Raw genomic sequence first — 22,140 nt, 5'->3', positions numbered from 1 at the left:
GGTGCATGAATAGCCTACTACTAGACATGAATGTTCCAGTCTGCTTTGACGCACGGAATTTATCGTGTGGTTTTCTTAATCTATTTACCAAATGGGGGTTATCACGGTCGAATAGTTAGTATAGCAGAGAAGCTATGCCACTTTCATCAAAACCTATTACAAAGCTATAGCAATGTTATGTCATTAAATACGATAAACAGTGATTCTGGAACAGATCTGCGTCTTCCTTATCCCATTAATAAACATATTACAGTATGTAACCATATTCCGTCCGTTCGGGGGGGAAAAAGTTGCGCTAACTAGTTTGTTACAAGCAGCATGGGCCGTCAGGCAGGTAGTTAACAAACATTTTTTGCTAGGCTAGCCTTCCTGCTGCTACACCATTTGTACAAGACAAGTAGAGCTATTTTATCCAGTGTAATTTATCACTTACCACTATCTTGTTTTTTATTGTCATCCTCTTCCTTTCTCTTCTGGCTTCCGGACGCATAACTCCGCTTCATTATGACTGCCGAGGTTTTATATTTTCGCGGCAGCAGCAGAGACCACAAACCTGGCTGGCTGGCTGCTGTCAGCGACTACTGAGAGGGGCCCCCTTGAGGGGGATCCCGGTATTGTCAGTAACAGTGTCGTTGCACTTTACTGCATTGACTGCATTGATTGAAAGGGGCGCTCACAGTTTGTTGTTGCATTTTATTCTTAACCAGTCGTTGTCTTGGGGACCCTGGCCAGCTCGGGGCCCCAAGCAATTGCAAGACCGGGGTATACGAAACTTGGTGGGCATGTAACCCCACATGGATAGCATGGAACCATCATTTTTCGTTTTGATCTGTAGCCCCCCCGCTGGACTGGACCCCCCGAAAGGAGGGTAGGGCAGACACAGTTTTCTGTGAATATCTTGAGAACCGTATGGCCTAGGATGACCAATTTTTTGTGTATGTTTTCCTCCAGGGGTCATGTAAACCCATTCCATATGCACACATGTGCATTTCAGATACACACGCACACACATACATTCACAGTAATCCTACGTATGACACATACTCACACAGTAGACGCATGCATGCACATGCACACACACAGGTACATTAACAGGCAAACACACAAGCACATGCACGCACACACACACACACACACCCACCCACACACACATAAACAAACCTGTACGCGCACACATGCACACAATTCAAGAATTTCTCAGAATTATGAACAGGCAAGATAGGGGGTGGGGTTGTATAAAATGTATTTTACATGTGAAATGTTTTGGTACTTGTTGTCTAGCAGATACCAGTGAGAATTGAGTGAGCATAATGCAATTCAGTGAGACAGTTAGAATCATATATGCCTTTCAGTGTGACTTATTTTTGTGGAAAACGTGCTGGACTGGGCGGCGGTCATATTTTGTACCGCTCTGCGGTACATCTACTTCAGTAGATATTAGGCTACATATTGCCTTCTTTGTATGAGGCTTTCTTATACTAGACTACCTTGTATTATTTTTCAATTAGATGTAATCTGACCGCCCTCAAGAGAACGTGGCCGCAGGTAAAAACGAAATATAAAAACATCATCTAAATTGGTAAGATATATCTGGGTGCGTCATCTTAGATATCACTTATCCAATATTATATTCTTAAATTGCCATATTGCAACAAGGTACATTCATTCCAAAGCCAATAAGAAGAAAGCGGAGAGGAGGAAGACCGATTATATAAATAATAGGAGGATGAAGAGACATTATCAGCAGTCACGGAGGAACCACCCATGTCTGTAGAGGTATGTTTTGCCATGATCAAATTATTTATGGAACCTAACATTCAGTGCTCACATAAATGCCAACTGGAAATGTACTGTACCTCTAACAGACCGTGGCTGCGGTGGAGGATCCGGCGCCGAGTAGGCCTAATGAATACAAAAATGTAAGAAATAACCATAGTTGGTCAACCATAATTGGTCTAAACATGCATAACTAGCTCGAATGCTGAACATGACTGGTATGTATTTCAGATGTCTGTAAAGGAACTTTATAGGGTCCATCTCCAAAGGCAAATTGCGAAGGCAGATTTGGAGATGGAATACCTGAAACTAAAGATCGAGGTAAAGAAATGGGCAGTGCAGAGACTAGAGCATACCGTAGTTTCTTCATGTTTTCTGTCAGTGCATGAGAACATTGGATCAGAATATTTGCTCTATAATGAAGCGTTTTCTCTTTTCAGGCCATGAAACACGCAATGGGCAAATAACAGTGTCAAACAATCTTACGTGCATTTTTTTTTATTTTTAATTGAAGTGATTGTGACAGATTTCATCACGCATTCTTTGACCATCTCGGATATCAATTTGCTGAATGTGTTCCTCAGGCACCAACTCCTCAATATCAGGAACTAACTAATTGCGCAACGTTGCAATGTTGTGCAATATGGCACACGCAACAATTATATCACATGCCCTCTCAGGACTGACTCTCAGCCCACGCAGGCACTAAAATCTCTCCTTGAGAATCCTGATTTTTTTTAACTCTGGTTCTGCTGTGGGCCACGTTGAATCTGGTTTGCGCTCCAGGGACCGGATCAGGGTACGGGGTGATGAGTGTCGGAAGGCATGGGTATCCTCCATCCCCCAGAAGATACCCATCAAATTCTCCTGTAATTGCACATATAGCATTAAGTTAGAGCCTACGCATTAATTAGCCTGAAGTGGATCTGATAATATTTGCATGATGTAACGCACCCCGTTGAAATTTGTTGCTCAAATTAGATTCCCGGTACATCCTGGCATCATGTACTGACCCTGGCCATTTCGCCTCCACGTTTGTGATAAGGTATGAAGCATCACATATCATCTGGCAATTAGTCAAATGTGTTTTAAACATCAACACCATTAACAGAGCGTCAAAAAATAAAGGTGGCCTAAAGCTCACCAGCAAAGATAATTTCTGTGCAAATTTGGAAAACTGCTGCTGACCTGCCAGTTGGCGAACCTCCACTTTGATGATCCTCGTAGGTTTGTGGCCAGGAAAACAAATGAAGTTGTGTATGAACCGCTTTAGCGCAAGGCAAACTTGACGTACCGCCCGACAAACAGTTGCCTTGCAGATATGCTCTGCGTCTCCAACACTGTGCAAAAAACTCCCGGTCGCAAAAAAACAGAGAGCGATGCACATCGTTTGGAGAGAATTGAGAGCGAATCCACGATGCATAACGTTCGAAATGTGGGGATGGAGAATGTTGTTTAAATATATTAAAGATTCTGCAGAAAAATGATAGCGCTCTCGCAAAACTCATTAGGAAAAGATCATGTCGTGTTGTCAAGTCAAGTCAAGTCAAGTTTATTTATATAGCACATTTCATACACAGAGGTCATTCAATGTGCTTTACATAAACAAAACCAAACGATAATAACAAATAAAAGCATAGAAGGGCGATATAGTCAAAGAATAGTTAAAAGGTAAAGATCATAATAAAAGGAAAACATAAAACACAAGGTAAAATCATTTAAAAATAAAGAATAATTAGTAAGCAAAAACAAAGGCAAAAGTAGTAAAAAAAGTAAAAGACAAAGTAGAATAATTATCGAGGCAGATTCAGAATTTGTAACTCGGCACAGTTAGCAGAAAGCGTCTGAGAACAGTTTGGTCTTAAGTCTAGATTTAAAACTGGCTACAGTTGGGGCCTTTTTAATGTCATCCGAAAGTTGGTTCCACAGCTGAGCCGCATAGCAGCTAAAAGCTGCTTCACCATGTTTAGTTCTAACTGTAGGTTTTACTAGCAGGTTTTTCACCTGGGACCTGAGAGGACGAAAAGGTGTGTACTGCTGAAGCATGTCTGACAAGTATTTAGGTCCTGCTCCATTTACTGATTTATAAACAAGCAATAGTGCTTTAAAGTCAATTCTGTGACTTACTGGAAGCCAGTGCAAGGACTTAAGAATTGGAGTAATGTGGTCAGTTCTTTTAGTTTTTGTTAGAGTCCTAGCTGCTGCATTTTGTATCACCTGAAGCTGTTTAATAGTCTTTTTAGGAAGGCCTGTGAACAGTCCATTGCAGTAATCAACCCTGCTGGAGATAAATGCATGAATGAGTTTTTCTAAGTCATGTTTTGACATCAGCCCTCTGAGTTTGACAATATTTTTGAGGTGGTAAAAAGCTGATTTAGTTATCGCTTTCATGTGGCTGTTGAAATTTAGATCACTGTCAATTAATACACCAAGGTTTTTAACAGTATCCTTTGCCTTCAACCCTTTTGTGTCAAGGAGAGTGGCAACCCTAAGTCTTTCCTCATTTTTACCAAATATAATTACTTCAGTTTTTTCTTTGTTCAGCTGAAGAAAATTTTGAGACATCCAGGTGTTGATTTGTTGTGGCCCTCTCACGGTGAATAGCCCGAATGATGTGCTTCAATGTCAGTTGGACCTTCCTCAAAAGGAAACGCCATTGTGTGTCAGCGGCCTGGCTGAACGTGCACTTAAATACCCGAACATAACCTGGTAGGGGGTAGGTTTTGTTCAGGTTAAGTTCAGAGCCTGTCATATTTGAGCGTTCTGGAACTGAAATCCCAGGTTTACCACTAACTCTGGGTATAGGCTCTGAACATAGCTCTGAACATAGGCTCTGAACTTAACCTGGTAGGGGGTAGGTTTTGTTCAGGTTATGTTCAATTATGTTCGGTTATTTCAGTGCATGTTCAACCAGGCCGCTATTTTTACACTTGTCACACAATGGCGTTTCATTTTGACGAAGGTCCGATTGACAAAGAAGCACAAAATCATGTAGGCTAATATTCATCCGTGCAATTCACCGTGAGAGGGCGATAGACCAAGAAGACATCACATGATAGCCTATCCATTCTTTTCTAAACAAGTTTTTCAAGAGCGCTAGAGTTTTTCAGCTGAATCATAAATATAGGCTATAGGCTTGAAAAGCATTCTCCATCCCTACATTACGCATGGTGGATTATAATAGAATAAAATAAATCTTTAATGTAGGCTAGCTAGCCTACACCATAGTGGACATGTCTTTGGCCCACCAGACAGATGGACAAACATCTCAGACACATTGAAGATATAATTAAAACAAGTACAGTAGCCTACAAAAAAGGGAAAACATATAGAAAATTAATAAATACGTTTAAATAAAGACTGCATAACAGCTGTCATGCAGGTAGGACTATGCGTGTTGTCACTAAGTTTGGTTAAGAATGCTGATGGCATTTTGGATAAAATAGTTTTTAATAGGCTACACACGCGCTCTCCGACTGGGAGTTTTTGTAGTGTCGGTCGGTGCGTAAAGTTTGCCTTGCACTAAAGCAGTTCATTCGTTTTCATGGACACAAACCCACGAGGATCATTAGTACCCAACTGGCAGGTCAGCATCACTTAATGTGCACCGACGATAGGCTGTCTTAGCTGGTGAGCTTCAATTAACGGACTTTGGCTTTTTCAGAATGTCCTTATGGTCGAATGGATAGGTCATAGGCCACTTCTCTTTTTATATGTGATTATGCTTCACATCTTATCACAAACGTGGAGGCGAAATGGCAGGGCCCAGTAGGCCTACACGATGCCAGGAATGATGTAGCCTATCCGGGAGTCTAATTTGAGCGACACATTTCAACAGGGTGCGTTAGGGCAGGCCTACACCTTACTAGAATATTATCAGATCCACTACAGACTTATTAATGTGTAGGCTGTAACTTAATGTTATATGTGCAATTACAGGAGAACTTGATGGGTATGCTACTGGGGGATAGAGGATAGGCTACCCATGCCTTCCGACATGCATCACCCTTCCGATGCTGGAGCGCAAAGGTTTAACTTGGCCCACAGCTGCAGAACCCGCGCTAAAATAGAAAATTACATTTGTGATTCTCAAGGAGTCTATGGCCCACTCAATCTGTGACAAGGTAGGCTAGTTTAAGAAAGCATCATTCAAAGCAGTCAATACAATACGTAATGTCCACTAAATTATTTAATTGTGCTTTTGACATAGGCTATCCTAAACGTACGCATTTACATGGTCAGTTAGGCTATTCTCTGTCAAGCAAGGTCTCGTTCCTTGGCAGATGCTCAAGTATTGCTCTTTTTTTGTTATCACAGTTCTCTTCTCCTCGTAAGCCTCGAGGAGAACTTGCTACTCCGCCTCTGAAAAATACGGTGCTCTTCGTTTCGCCGGTTTCACTCATGGTTTCGACTCTCAATAGATGATGCCTTTATAAGTTTGCCGTGAACGTGCACAACTCGAGGTTATCTAACACAGGGTTGATTGAACTAACTGGTAACCGGTGTTTTGGAACCGACAGCTCGAGTTTAGTCGCCACAGGTTCAGACAACCCAGAGGTTAAGTTTTATCTCAGTGTTTGTTAAACCTCCTTTCTGGAATACCCCACTGCGCTCAATGAATCCAAAACAAGAGCATACAGGCTTAATTGGTTGCACAACGAGCAAGCCAGGATGAGCAGACACGGATTCATCAAGCCAGGTGAAATCTATCCTGGATAAGCGCACGCTCACGGCTCCCTAAAATAGACACCCGCCACCGATCGCAGATTCACTGATTCACCATGGCAAATCGAGCGCCAGAGGCGCAACTCCTTTTGGAGGCACACGAGGAGGTAAAGCACATAATTCAGAAGAAAGGCAACACCGCCACAGTGATTAAACAAAGAGAAAAAACGCCTGAATGCACTGAACGCTGAAACATCGCAATTGCAATCCAAATAGTTAATTCACATCTCCAAAAACGCAGTTGTACACGGATTATGAATCAATTGTATTATTAATCAAAATGGACTGCAGATATGAGTGAAATTGTGTAAATGTAACTCCACCAGATTGTTAGTCTTTGATAAATAGATGAGCCAATAATAATAATAATAATCACTGTCATTAATATAGCGCCTTTCAAAGGACCCAAGGCCGATTGCTCACCGACTCCATTGAATTTCCTTGTGGGATAAATAAAGAAAGTGTCTCTTTTCTTATGTTTGCTCTACATGTGTGTGTGTGATGTACTGTAGACTAAACATGACTGGGCCAAAACGGACATGGCAGCAAGTCAAAATCAAATATAAGAACATCCTGCAAAATGGCAAGGGCCCTGACTAATACTTAATAATGCACAAGCATACAGTCGCATGCAAAAGTTTGGGCACCCCTTACGAAAACCACTGCATCAGTTTGTCACTTGCTGAGCTTTTGAAGCAGCAACTTCATTTTAACATATGTTATATGTTATGGTAACAGAAACATCTCAGTAGTGAAATAACTTTTATTGGTCCAACAGAAACATATTTATGTGCATTTAAAGAAAAATAGGCATGTGCATAAATGTGGGCACCCCTAAGAAATAATTCCATTAATATTTAGTATTGCCTCCTTTTGCTGCAATAACGGCCTGTAGACGCTTCCTGTAGCCAAGGACAAGTCCCTTAAGTCTGGCAGGTGGTATTTTGGCCCATTCCTCCACACAAAACGCCTCCAGTTCAGTCAGGTTTCTTGGTCTCCGTGCGTGGACAGCCTTCTTCAAATACATCCATACATTTTCAATGATGTTAAGGTCTGGGGACTGGGATGGCCATTCCAGAACATTGTACCTGTGCTTCTGCATGAATTCCTTGGTGGATTTTGAACGGTGCTTAGGATCATTGTCCTGCTGAAAGATCCAACCCCGGCGTAGCTTCAACTTTGTGACGGACTCTTGAACATTCTTGTCAAGAATCTCCTGGTACTGTAAGGAATTCATGTGGCCCTCAACTTTAACAAGTTTTCCAGTACCTGTGCTAGCCACACAGCCCCATAACATGATGGATCCTCCACCAAACTTTACAGTGGGCAACAAGTTCTTTTCATGGAATGCAGTGTGTTTTTTCCGCCATGCATACATGTTCGTGTTATGACCAAATAACTCAATCTTGGTCTCATCTGACCACAGTATTTTGTTCCAAAATGCTTCTGGCTTGTCCAGATGTGCTTTTGCATACCTCATGCGACTCTTCTCGTGACGAATACTCAGGAAAGGCTTTTTGCGCATCACCCTTCCAATTAGCTCTTCCTGGTGCAAAGTACGCTGGATTGTGGAACGGTGAACAACTACACCATCAGCAGCCAGATGTTGTTGTAGTTCTCTGGAGGTGGTCTGTGGTTTCTCTGTGACTATTTTAACCATCCTTCGCCTGTGTCTTTCCCCTATTTTTCTCGGCCTACCACATCTTTCCTTCACACGGACTGTTCCTGTGGCCTTCCATTTCACAACTACATTTCTGACTGTGGAGACAGACAGTCTAAACCTGTCAGATAATTTTTTGTACCCTTCTCCTAATTCATAATGTTGGATTATCTTCGCTTTCAGATCAGTGGAGCGTTGTTTTGAGGTCCCCATGTTGCCACTCTCTAAGAAAGAACCTAGGGCAAGCACAGCCAGCTATTACCTATGTTAAATAGCCTTTTTCATGATTAGTTCCACCTGTCTTTGTAATTGAAGGTCTAATGAGCTAATCAAAGCAGTTTTGTGCTGCAACCTGTTAGCTATAAATCCGTACAGGTCTTGAAATGAATGCTATTAAAAGGGTGCCCAAACTTTTGCACATCCCATATTTTGCATTTTATTTTATTATAATAAAACTATGTAATGCTACTCTAAGAATTTTGGTCTGGAAAACACTCAAACGTCTACATCTTTGTAGGAAAACAAATCTTGTTGCTGTGATCTTCTATTATAAAGGAAGAGCAAATTGTCATGAAATCTCAGAGGGGTGCCCAAACTTTTGCATACGACTGTATATTGTACCCAGAAGGTGCCTGCTCACACATTGTCTGTACTATGCACAAGCATATATTGTACCCAGAAGGTGCCTGCTCACACATTGTCTGTACTGTTTTAGCAGTGAAAAAGAAAACCCACCGACAAGGCAGGCATTGGGTGGTGGGTCACCAAAAGCTGACCTCACCCCCGCAGAGGACTTAGCCTTGGAGCTAATTAAAGGCAGGCCTGTGTTAGAGGGCATCCCTGGGGGGACAGAGACAGGCATATGTCCCTCCCAAGATGCCACCCGCTTCATACAAGGTATGTCCTTCCATCTGTACATGGGACAACCACATTCATATTGAATCCATTTGGACTGTCTGACTTTGGTCTGGCTATTGCCTTGCAGTTTCTGGCAGCACTGTCTTGCTGTTAGAGCCACCAGCACAAGCACCAGACGATGCTGATCCAGTAAGTACTCCATCAAAAGCATACTGTAGGACTGGCATGTCTTGGCTACTAGCTTCAAAATGAATCCGATTAAATGTGATAGGGTGAAGGCACCAGTGCAGCAGCAACAGCACATGACTGCAATGATGATAATGAGGAGACCATCTCTGTGGATTCCAGAAGGCATGAGGTATCATGTCAAGCTTGTGAAAGTACTATTCAGTCTACAATGGTGAGAAGTCATCATTTGGAGCCCACTCAAAATCACAAAATCTCATTTTTGTAACAGGACCCAGATGCTGCAGTACAGGGGGAAAGCCAGCCTGGCAACATAGTTAGTATTAATGGGGGGACACTCCATCGTGCAAAATTCCCGCTGTGCTAATTGTCATGTGTTCACAAAAATCACAAGCTGTCAGACAGTTGTATGGCAACCATCTCCGGTGCCAAATAGAACTGGTAGATATAGACATCAAGTGCAAGAAGAAAAAGATAGAAAACCTCACACTGGAGTCTGAAATAAAAAAGAGGAACATTAGAAAACTGGACCTTGAAATAAAAAAAACTTGAGCGGGAGGTGAGTTATGTCTTCAATGCACACTTTATGCTAACTGTAACACAAATGTATTAATCATTATTGTCCTGTCCTCCCCCCAACTCCAAGAAGATGACACTTAAATAAAAGAAGATGACACACCCTAAATAAAAAAATTAAAAAGTCAATCCTTGTGAAGTGAGCCAGTTAATTTGCAGCGTGTAGGGCATGACATATGAGCTCCCATTGTGAACACACTGGACCAGTGGCATCTTTGGTCGCTTTTTTGTTGTATTTTTGCTAACGACAAAATAGAAATGTAACGGCCTATACAGGTGGTCATGCAGGTGCCCCCCCCCCCTTCCCAGCGCCTATATGAAGGCCCAGAATGGTGGGTTCCTTTCTGCTCTGACAATGGTGTGTCCATTCTTACAAGATGTGGTGGATGAGGAAGAACTTGTGCCTTGTGCTCAGGAGAGCCTTCAGGCGGGAGAGGGTGTTCAGAGACCGGTTGGACCTACTGGCCTTCCCTCTGATGACCATCTATATGAAAGGTACAGGTATTTGTGCAGACTGCTGGGTCCCAGGATTAAACACTGCACAGCACGGAGCCATGCATTGAGTGTGGAGCAAATGGTCTGTGTAGCCTTACGCTTCTTTGCAAGTGGAGGCTTCCTTTACTCAGTGGGGGATGCAGAACAGCTTAACAAGACCACAGTTTGCCGCACTATAAGGAGTGTGTGTCTGTCAGTCAGAGCATTGTCAGATGTGTTCATCTCCTTCCCTGGCCACAGAAGACTCTGTGACATCAAAGAGGAGTTCTATAGGATTGCAGGTAAGAGAATCTACAAATTACTGGACAACTGTTAACACTCATAGTAGGATACTCATTACTTTGTGTTACAGGTTCCCCCAATGTCATTGGTGCATTGGACTGCACTCACATCAGGATAAAATCCCCCTCAGGTGCCCATGATGTGGTTTATGTGAATAGGAAATCCTTCCACAGCATCAATGTTCAGGTGAGCAAAACTTTTTGATATTGTCCATTGATGAACACTTTTCATTGCCTGTGATCGAATAGAATAGAAACTGTAATTGCCACACAACAATATGGTATTTCTGTGGCTTAGTCTGGTGGGGGGATCAATAGCAGAAGGGGATAAAATAACATGAATAAATGAGTCAAGTAGCAAATCCCCTTTTATGTGCATTGATGGGTTTAATGCTCCTCATCTAATGATTTCAGATGGTCTGCAATGCTGACTGTCTGATCAGCAATGTTGTGGCAAAATGTCCTGGCTCAGTCCATGACTCCGAGTCTTTCGGACCTCTGACATCTATCAGCGCCTATCACAAGGTGAGCCACACAACCCCTATTAACTCATTGAATGCCAAGCAAACTGTGTATTTCTACACACCTCTGTTCCTGAGAAATCCCAAGCTAAACAGTGGCTAGTTTTCATCAAAATCCCTTTTTTTTTTCTAGAAATGGAGATATTGCGTCTTTTATGAGTCACTATCACCGACATATTCGGCACTCTGGCTAGGGCGTGCCCTCTTGCAAGCGCGACTTGGCCTACCACCCACTCCGCTAGGCCCGGCTCATGGTGGAGATGGAACTCCCTCCTCAGCACGGTGTTCAGTCACTCCTTGTAATGTTTTTGACCTGTCGTGGTCAGAGTGATCTTGTCTTAGTAGAAAGGTGGACTCATCCAGCGTTGTCTGGCGAATACGCACCTGCTGCATTATCTTTTTCTTCGACTTTTTAATTTCTCCCTTCAGCACCTGAGAAGTGTTGCCTGCAAAGTTTCTGGGAAGAGATGTAACGAGACCTGCCACCTAGTGATAAACCCACGAAAATAAATGACCTGATTTTGACCTGGCGTGCATGTCACTGATAGGCTAATCAGTGACTGATTCGAAACAAAGCGGCAACCATCAAAAGCCGAGATAAAATGTCCAGATATTGAGTTTTCGATCGTCATATATTTCATTTCCATTCATCACAGAGTTCCCAAAATCACATATAAGGTGTGTTCGAGTGTCTAGTTTCGTAATTAAAAAAAAAAAGCTAAAAACGTAATATTATGTTTTTGGCACTCAACGAATGGGAAGGAAAACACTCAATGAGTTAATAACCACTTTTTACCTCATGGCTGTGTGGAGAATATCACACTGTTTATGAGGTTGTAATGATGAGATGTTGTGTTGACAGGTGAATTCTCTGGTGTGTGTCTCTTGCTGGGAGCCTTTTCTCCTGACACCCTTCACAGACCCCCAGGAAGCACAGCAGGCCTACAACCATGCTCATGCCAGGGCCACAGTTGAAATTACCTTTGGCCTCCTGGGGCCTGTACTACGACGCAGGATTACTGCCTTATCTGGGTAACTTCGAGAGTAACTTGATCACGTGTGGCGTAACTTCCCGATTAACCCGTACTACGAAAGGTGAATAGGTTTTAACCGAGGTATGCTGCCATGGCAATTTACGCTGCATCTCAAACCTGCTCCGAGCAGGTTATGTTCTTGGTTAACCCGAGGTTTCCGTTAACCACACCCTTTATAAGTACCACCCCTCCACTAACAATTTCTCCCGAGACATGTCGGCGTACCTGGATGATCCATACGACATTGGAGCGCAAATCGTGAGGGACTCTCTTCGCAGGGCGAGGGGTTTTAGAGACCGCCAGAAAATATATATAGCCTACCCAGATGATCTTCTCTATGAAGATATAGATTGTCAGCCGAGGGAATTCGTTATCTTTGTCAGATGATCTAGGAAGACGTCTCATAGCAATTGCCGTACATGGACATTCATGCATTCCATCGGTGATGCTGAACATCTGAGCAAGAATACTGTGTGTCCGAAAATAAATCGGAAATAGGCCTACAGTATGCTGAACATCTGAGCAAGAATAAATTGGACATAGCCTACAGTAGGCCTAATAAATTAAAATCACCATTTTAACAAACGTATTGAATTGAATGTCATATTACTGTACCCTGCACATAAAGGCTACACATTTCCACAGCACCAGAATCCGACCGAATGCCTCCCTCAACCCCCTCCATAATCGGCCTTCCACTATTATTTGCGATGGCCAACTCCTCTGCTACTGTAAAACACTCTGGTGCCTTTCCTCCTACAGTAGTGTTCAAAGACACCTTTTTCTTGTTAGCTGTAAAACAGAGGCCAAGTGAAGGCTATAAGCTAGGCCTACATATTTTCATAATTAAGAAATATTAATGCAAGCTACTATATAAACCTACTATTCTGAATAATGCTTTTGTGTTTCATTTTCACTTGCTGACATGAGCTTTTGGCAATGGTGTTGCATCTGAAATGTTCACAGGATTAGGCATACACTAAATCAGTCAAAGGGGGCTACTTAAACATTCAATTATCCTTATTACTGTAATCTATATGCCCACTTCTGAATTGGGTTGCATCTGTAGGCCTTTCTATGAACTCAAAAAAGGCTATTTAATTATTTCAACTCATTTCAGACATTCTGCAAGCTACTAATCCTCAGTAACACATATTTGAAGAACATGTGGGAATAAAACTTTTCTTTTAGGTATTTAGACTACCCGATCTGCAATACGTTGCCAACAGGCTTACTTTGTTCACTGCCGAAGTATTTTATTTGTGTCGTAGAGTGGGTTTTAATTCCTCATAACTTGTCATAATAATTGTGCATTCCTCATCCGTAAAATAAGGTGATCGCGTCATCATTGAAAGTGGTGAATTGCGCTGCAACCCGCCCCTTTTATGTGAACGCGCACAAACTCCAATTAGGTTAACCCCGGCTCAACAAATCAACTTCATAATTAGCGTCGTAGTACCGATTAACACCACTTAAGATAACCAGGTTTTGTCAACCCTGGTTTAACAAAGTAACCCTGGGTTACATCTGGGTAGGTTAAGCTCCCTTCGTAGTACAGGGGGGTATTCCAAAAAGCAGGTTTACTGGCTTAACTGGGTATGTTAACCCAGAGTTATATAGGCCTATAGGCTAATTAAAACAAGTACAGTACAAAAAATGGGAAACAGCCTATAGAAAATTAATAAATAAGTTTAAATATTGCTGTACAGCTCAGCCGAGTATGCATGTTTTTTTTTTAATAGGCTACACACGCTCTCCGACTGGGAGTTTTTGTAGTGTTGGAGACGCAGAGCATATCGGCAAGCTGTTGGTCGGTGCGTAAAGTTTGCCTTGCGCTAAAGCAGTTCCTGCGCAACTTCATTCGTTTTCCTGGACACAAACCCACGAGGATCATTAAAGTGTACTGTAGTTTCACCAACTGGCAGGTCGGCATCACTTATTAAATTTTCCAAATGTGCACCGAAATGTGTCCAATAGGCTACCCATGCCTTCCGACATTCACCCTTCCGATGATGGAGCGCAAAAGTTTAACTTGGCCCACAGCTGCAGGACCCGCGTTAAAATAGAAAATTACATTTGGGATTCTCAAAGAATTCTATGGCCCACTCAATTTGTGACAACTAGGCTAGTAGTAGTAGGCTAGAAAGCATCATTCAAAGCAGTCAATACAATACGTGATGTCCAGTGAATTATTTAATTGTTCTTTTGACATTAAATAGGCTATCTTAAACATACGCATTTACACGGTCAGTTAGACTATTCTCTGCCAAGCAAGGTCTCGGACGCAGGCGCTTAAGTATTGCTCTTTTTTTGTTATTACAGTTCTCTCCTCCTCGTAAGCCTCGACTACTCCGCCTCTGAAAAATACGGTGCTCAATTCCTTTCGCCGGTTTCACTCATGGTTTCGACTCTCAATAGATGATGCCTTTATAAGTTCGCCGTGAACGCGCACAACTCTGGGTTATCTAACACAGGGTTGATTGAACTAACTAGTAACCGGTGTTTTGGAACCGACAGCTCGGGTTTAGTCGCCACAGGTTCAGACAACCCAGAGGTTAAGTTTTATCTCAGTGTTTGTTAAACCTCCTTTCTGGAATACCCCTCAGGCCCCTGTGCTATGTGCTCCTTTGTTTGTTTTGCTATGTGTTTCTGTTCCCTGTGCCTGTGTCTCCGCCTCTCATCTAATCCTCGTTAGTCTGTTAGTTTAATTATGGTTTCCACCTGTCTCTTGTTTTACCTTGATCATTGTCCACCTGTGCCCTGCAGGGTTGCCAACTTTGGGTGTTTAGCTGGAGTGAGATTTTGTGAAGTCATAGTGCGTGTGCGTTAAATTTTTCCCTAAACCTAATTTTAAAAATGTCTGTCCCCTGACTCTTTTGTTATGTATAATCCCTGATTTAGGCCTATGTAAAAAAAAACTAATAGAATGGAAAAGTTTCTTCAAAATGTACAATTAATTTATTGATTGCACTTGAAAACAACCAGTGTTTTTACCCTGTGGCATGGGAGGATTATGAGCCTCTGCGCCCCTGGGCACGACATGAAAAGGGCCGCCCTGCCCACCTGAAAAAGGTAGTTGCTCAGCAATTCTAGGGGGGTCCGGGGGCATGCCCCCCGGTAGATTTTTTTTTTTTTTAAAATAACCCCTTAAATGATGATCTCTGGGGAGTTTTGTGGACAGAAATGGACAGATTGAGACTTACAAGACACTTAAACACTTAAATACATGCATGCTTAGCATTTTGTGAAAATAAAAATTATGGCTACATAGACAAACTCTTAGCTATGAGCTGTATATCCTCTGATTTCAATATTTACAGATATATAGGTATTTAAGCACAGCTCAGTTTTAAGACACTTAAAGCCCAAAGTTGGAGACAATTTGCTACCATTTCAAAACCGAATTAGGCCTACTCTGGAACTAACAGGGGATTGCATTACACCTTTGTGTTCGGTAAGCTCTGCTGTTTATTCTGGTTTACAGTTTGTAGTTGAACGAAAAGTGTGTGAGATATTCCACCTATATGAATTGAGATCAGCACAGAGTTGTAGAGTAATATGATTATTTCTTGAAAGTTAATTTTCTCGCAAACCGTTTATCACAGCAAATAGCGGCTATAGCACCGTATAAAAGACGAGAAAAAGTTATTTAATGTGATATCTGTGTGATGACTAGGCTAGCCTACTTAGTGAGTAGTTCAACAGAGAAGAATGGGCGGCCACACTTCGCGTCCGTCTGCCTCATAGGTCTAAATAGCAACGTGTTCTGTGAAGGTGTCGCGATTAAAATAGTCAGCGAATCAACAGAAAACTGCGCTGTAAACGTTGTAGGCAGATATTAGACCTAGCCTAATACCTGCTGTTGGTGTAAAGACATATATGTATGTCTTAAACTCTCCTGTTATTTAGAGACAATGCTGTGGTCTATAATCTAGTCATCAACAAAAAATTAACGGATTGCAAAAAAATAAAAATAAGAATGGATTTGGCGTGACATTTCTTGCGTGTGCGTGAGAGCGTGAGATTGGTGCTGAAAGCGTGAGTGTCACGCCAGATGCGTGAGAGTTGGCAACCCTGGCCCTGTTACCCCTGTGTACAGTTCTACAGGAAAGATGCATATTCTTTTTACAGACTTATGACAATGTGATACTGTTGTGCCATAAGATTAATGTCCTTTGTGAAACCTATACTGAAGTACAATTCCACGAAATGCTCCACAGCCCTCATTTTAACAACTGTTCTCTAAAACAACGGGTTACAATATTATGACTTTATTCTCAAAGTCTGATTTATTTGCTTGCTGTGGCCCTAACATTCCGTAATTTTATATTTAAGCAATAAGCCCCGAGGCCGTAGGTTGCACTGATTCTAAAACAGCATGGGGCGTTGTTAGCGCAGAGTGCCTAGAACCCCCCTTGGCTGTTGTAGAATCAGTGTAACCTACGGACTCCAGTGGCTTATTGGTTTTCTGAAACTGTTACTATAAATACATGGCAAAGTTTCATAAAGTAAAGGCACAGCAACTAAATATAAAAAGTTATTTCTAGATAGTCATTCTTCCGCCAATTAATATATTTCCTCTATCTGAATGGTTGCAAAACAACATCGAGACGCAGCTACTTTAACTTTTGTATCAAGTTATGGTAGCAATAGCCTAATATAGAACAAAATGCGGTGAAGGTGTATGTGTATGCTGCAATTTGGGAAACTGCAAATTATCTAATGATTGAAACATCATCTAAAATCATCATTTATCCAAAGGATTGAAACATCATCTAAAATAATAATTTATCCAAAATGATTGAAATTAATGATGACAAACATTTAAATGATAACAGTGGGTGTAACTGTATCTGATAACAATGTATAGTGGGCAGTGGAATAACTCTTGGTTTCCGTTTGCGGTGACTGCTGACTGAATGAGATTAAAGATCCTGGAATTTAGCCTGAGGGGTATTTCACAAAACCTAGATAAGGGATTAAGCTGGGATTTTTAGGTTATCCTGGATGAATTTAGCCTTGACTTGGTTTCACAAAAGAGATGGCACATAAGTTACCATGGGGATTTATTCTCTGCACCTAGCCTGGTCCCGAACAGTCAGTCACAATTAGGACGTAAGGACATCCTCAAAGTGTGTTATAGAACATTTCTCTCAAATAAATAAACAATTCAAAATAATTCGACCACATCTATCTGCTGTATTATTTGCCATTTTTCATGCCTATAACTTACTATCTCTCCAACAATTATCTCAAACAATTGCATGGACAGTAAGCAGGCAAAGTGATATTATTACCAATTTTTCGATATAGGTCGATATGTCTTTGTTGCAGGCTCAAATGAAGACCTTGGATCTTCATCTCCAGCGAGGACCTGTTGTCAGCTGTAACTGAATGGACGTTAGTGTAAATTAGTTAATTTCTCCATGTCAACCAAATTATTACAATTGTACAGTCTTGGGAAACAAATGTAAACATACTGTACTGTACATTTTGACCAACTGCACACTGCATAACATATCTGCATACAGACAGACAAAAGGAGGGATTCATTTAAAATAGTTTGGGCAAATTATTACCTTGCTATTAATTCAATAACAAAATAAATGTATCTAAAGCACATAATACAGAGTGCCCAATCAGCAGACAATAGGCAGCAATGGATTGGGCAAAACATTTGCTGTAACAAATGAGTTCATAAGATGTGTGGAGATACCTACTTGCTTTCGACATGTGTTTAGTGCATACACCAGCCCGGGACAGGTAGGCATTAACCTGTTCAACTTCCTCTCCAATTGTGAGGCCTGCCCCAAGCTGGTTCCGTCCAGACCATTTCACCTAAGATATATGAAAAAATGAAATAGAAAATTGGGCAAAAAATAAGGGGAAAACTTATACTCATTTGTTGACAAATGACAACATTCCACACACATTGATTACCTCAATGATGTCCACTGATGGGCCTTTGCATGCATGACCGATAGAAGGGGATGCATGTGAAGTAGGTCACTGTACTCCGGGCATGCGCTGGCCACCTTCTGCAAATATGGCCAGTATTTGCAAGAAACATCTGTGCAGAAATATCCTACATTGTTAGTGGCCATCACATTTTGTATGTACATGGGGTAGGCGAAAATCTCGCCACGAAACATATTTAGGGCCATGAGGAGGACATCATGACGGCACACGCCAATCTACAGGCCCTCCTCATCAATTTTTGCCCCCGCCTTCTTGGCCACCTCCCTGGCAGCTGCCAACCGTGAGTAGCCACATTCTCCTGAACCACGAACCTAAAATTGGAAATCCAGAGACAAACATGAAACAAAAACAGCATATGCAAGCTAGTATTCAGTATTATATGAGAGAAACTTGTAAAGTTACATGATGGGTGCGGTGATGTACGTCCTCGACTAATGAGGGCACATGATCATCCTTTGCAAGGAAGACCCCTTCAAATAATCCCTTGTCCGTGCTATGACATTGCAAAAATAGTTATAGTCAGATCTGACAACTGGAGAGAAATTTGAAAAAATTCTCCAAAAATTTCAGATTTTTCTTAGGCATACCTTGTTGCAGTTGCAAATCTGTACAGTTTCCCGGTTGCCATCAACCGACACGGCATGCATCTGCGGCCTGCATGCATAGCACGTAAAGGGCTCCCCTCCACACAAATTCTCCTTTCTGTACTCTGCATGCTGCAACTCCAGGAAGGCCTTTTGGAAAGTGTCGCCACATATGGGTCCAGTCTATTGAAGGGGACAATCAAATGAAAAAGGAGTGAATGAATATTACAAATATTTCATATTTAAGCATGTGTAATTAAAGGAACCATATGTAAGATTGTGGCAAAAACTGGTACTGCAATCAGTTTCAAATTACTGTAGAGCGGTGTATCCCTTCCCCCTCCCCGCTGACTCGAGGTTGCCAACCCAGATGCCGAAACATTATTGACTTTGTGATTAGTAGATAGGTGGAGGGTGGCGCATCAGGCCAAAACACAACATGACATGACAAAATACAACATCAACATCAGTTGAGGGCTGCAACTTCACTTTTTAAATGACAATATCCTGGCCGGACTACTGTTGTCAGTGATATAAGTATTGGAAATGAACATGATTTCTTAATGTCTAGTGACATATCAGGGCCATTTTATGATTAATTGAAATACATTTCTTACATACGGTTCCTTTAAGTATATGATAAGTATATGATGGGGGTACTTGAGTTGTATCCGTAAAACATTATTTCATTGTGTCTCAGTTAAGTTTGTGTCATTCTTTTATGATGATTTTGAGGTATTAATAAACTCACCCTTCCAAAGGCCACCGTCCTATCTTCTAGCATCCCCAAAAATGCCTGCCTCGACAAACCTGGTGCCCGTAATTTAATTTTGGAGTGTGACCGAAATAGGTCAGTAGAGTAAATGGTTTCAAAATTGGGTGTGGCCGGCCAGTAGCCACTTGCTACCAGGTCAGGTAAGCCCGCATTCCAGGTGGCCTGGCAGGTAGCACATCTAAGTGAAGGTAGGGCCAGTTGGTGTCTTCCTGTGGAAGTCATACGTTTTGGTGTGATACTGTATCTACTGTATATATTGTAAATAACAAAGAATATATCTGCTTAATATCATACATTATACCGTAATGCATCAGAATAAGAAATCTCACCATTCATTCCCATCACAATGACCATCTTGCCAGGTCCAGCAAGACAGCCTGTTTGGCAGGCACAAATTTCTGGCATTGCCATAGGCAACAGGCGATCTGAAAGAACCAAAAATACAACAACAGCATGTAGCTTATATTACATGACCTGTGGCATTAAATTAAGAAAATAAATCTATTCATATTCTTATAAATTACCCATATTATCATACAGTGACCTACATTGTGGGATAAATAATCAAATGTTTCCAATTACCCTGTTTTCATACATACCATAACAGTAGCTGTCATCCTTGCGGGTTACTCCTACAACGGGACTTAGAGGTTTGAAAATTATGTTATGTACTGCCTGGTCACAGCCTCCACATAGAAGCTGAGCGAGGCAGTCCCTGCAGCGTACCACAGCCTTTGTGTGCCGGAAAACCTGACAAGGTTGGCAGGGGGGTCTTTCAGCTGCCAGAAGGTTGGCCGTCATGTCCTCCCTCGCCCTGCTCCAGTGCTCACTGGCCACCTGCTTCCGATGTGTCCATGATGATGATGATGATGATGGAGATGGTGATGCTGGCGGATCTGTCGTTATGCCAGCATCAGCCAGGAGGCACCTCAGCTTTTCAATTAAGGTGTCTGGTAACAACAAAGCACTGCATCTAATATAACTGACAATAAATGTATCAATGCAATGATTGTTAATTTGACATTATGTTTTTACCTTGACATTAACTGTTACCCAGTTAATCAAACATTCAACATGGACTCACTATTGTACCTGACATGAAATAGAATTCAAGGATTTTTATCTTGTGTTGGGATTATGTTGGAGAGGAGGATTCAGTATTTTACATGCTCCACCAAGCCAACACCTACTTGGAGGAGCCAGGAAATTGTGTGAGGAAACCCTTTCTCTGACTTTTCAAGTGCTTTTAATACAATTCAGGCCCTCATACTGCAAGACAAATTAGAAGGGATGGGACTGGATCACTCCCTGAACACTTGTTTTACAAAATACATGACAAAACGGCCACAGCACATTAGGCTTGGGAGCTGTGTCTCTGGGACGGTCACAGTAACAGTACCGGTGCTCCACGGGGGACTGCGTTAGCTCCTTTCCTGTTCACACTCTATACAGCAGACTTCAAATACAAATCAGAGTCCTGCCACATGCAAAAATATTCTGATGCCACACATATTGTGGCCTGTATCAGGAGTGGTCAAGAGAAGGAGTACATGGACCTGGCGGAGGCTTTAAGAACTGGTGCAGTATGCTGTCTCCACTTCCAACACTGCTAAAACCAAGGAGATTATGGTGGATTTTAGGAGGAAGAGGGCACCCCATCAAGTGAGCTACAGTAGCCTACCTTTCCTTTGCCAATATTATAGTTTTTAAAAAAATATTTATATTTTATCTGGAATTTGATTTGGCTTATCCAAATGGGTTTGTTTCGCTTCACATAATTGCAGTGATTTACGTTACCATCAGCTGGTTATAAAAGGCTGTCTCATTAAACATGTGGGGGGAAAGCACTGATTGAGCATCAGCCCAGGGCTTAAATTTCACTGCGGGATTGCGGGTATTGCGCATAATTTGTTCAAGTCCCGCAACTCTAGCCATCATAATGCGAGAAATTCCCGCATACACTTTTACAGCCTGTCTGAATGCGGTGCTATTGACCGGACTGATCAACTACCGAGTTGAATTGAACATAGCCTCATGCAGACGCACACACACACGGAGAGAGAGAGAGAGAGAGAGAGAGAACCACTTTGCGCTTACGCAAATAGGCTACGCTACCATGGCAAACTTTTACATCTGGAAAGAGCTCCTTGGTAACTATCCTGCTAGCTCAGGTGACGTCAACACTTGATCCCAGAAAGATTGTCTTCGACATGTCAACATTTATTGTATCTAATGACATAGAAAACATAATGATTTGCATACACATACCGCACTATGCACAACTTTTATTCACTAGCGACTACAGCCTAAAACCGTCAGGTTGAAAGGGGGCTAATTACTCCATAGAATTACTCTCAGGTATTTTCTTAAAGTGACAGGCACTCAATTACACCTACTCATCACCAATGTGCACTCAATTGGACCTACACACCACATTAAAGATATGCCTAAGTGTTATAGGTTAAACGTCAATATGAGGCATTCAAATTACTAAATATGTTTAGTTAGTAGTAATTACTAGTAAAATGCTATACTTTAAAAAATGCATTATTAAATAAATACACTCTATATGAATTCAAAAATATATGATAGAAACATATCACATAAGCTATCATTTTCAGTGTGTGTTTGTGTGTGTGGAGAGAGTCAAGCAGAATCTAGGATGTCCACTGTTGTGAATGATCCCACTA

At 41.8% G+C, this 22,140-nt stretch overlaps 1 protein-coding gene and 1 pseudogene across 1 annotated transcript; one reads left to right on the top strand and one right to left on the bottom strand.

Annotated features, from left to right (window-relative positions):
- The first annotated feature begins 10,136 nt into the window (after positions 1-10,136).
- Positions 10,137-12,114, top strand: LOC121693605 (annotated as a pseudogene).
- A 5,901-nt stretch (positions 12,115-18,015) lies between these two features.
- Positions 18,016-20,251, bottom strand: LOC121693604. Its single transcript, XM_042073149.1, has 6 exons — positions 20,050-20,251; positions 19,780-19,875; positions 19,427-19,659; positions 18,679-18,858; positions 18,494-18,584; positions 18,016-18,402 (listed from the first exon to the last, which is right to left on the bottom strand). Exons 1-5 carry the CDS (start codon positions 20,249-20,251, stop codon positions 18,564-18,566), a joined length of 732 nt encoding a protein of 243 aa, XP_041929083.1. The 3' UTR covers positions 18,016-18,402; positions 18,494-18,563.
- Between the last annotated feature and the right edge of the window lie 1,889 nt (positions 20,252-22,140).

Source organism: Alosa sapidissima, chromosome 19 (assembly GCF_018492685.1).
Source record: "Alosa sapidissima isolate fAloSap1 chromosome 19, fAloSap1.pri, whole genome shotgun sequence".
Lineage (NCBI taxonomy): Eukaryota > Metazoa > Chordata > Actinopteri > Clupeiformes > Clupeidae > Alosa > Alosa sapidissima.
Note: the sequence above shows the minus strand (reverse complement) of the source record. Positions and strands in the feature narration are given on the sequence as shown.

Coding starts and splice junctions, on each gene's coding strand:
- LOC121693604 (XM_042073149.1), bottom strand. CDS start 20,251: ATGACGGCCAACCTTCTGGCAGCTGAAAGACCCCCCTGCCAACCTTGT. Junction 18,859..19,426: donor GGACGGTGGCCTTTGGAAGG/GTGAGTTTATTA, acceptor CCCCTTCAATAG/ACTGGACCCATATGTGGCGA. Junction 18,585..18,678: donor AGATTTGCAACTGCAACAAG/GTATGCCTAAGA, acceptor GCAATGTCATAG/CACGGACAAGGGATTATTTG.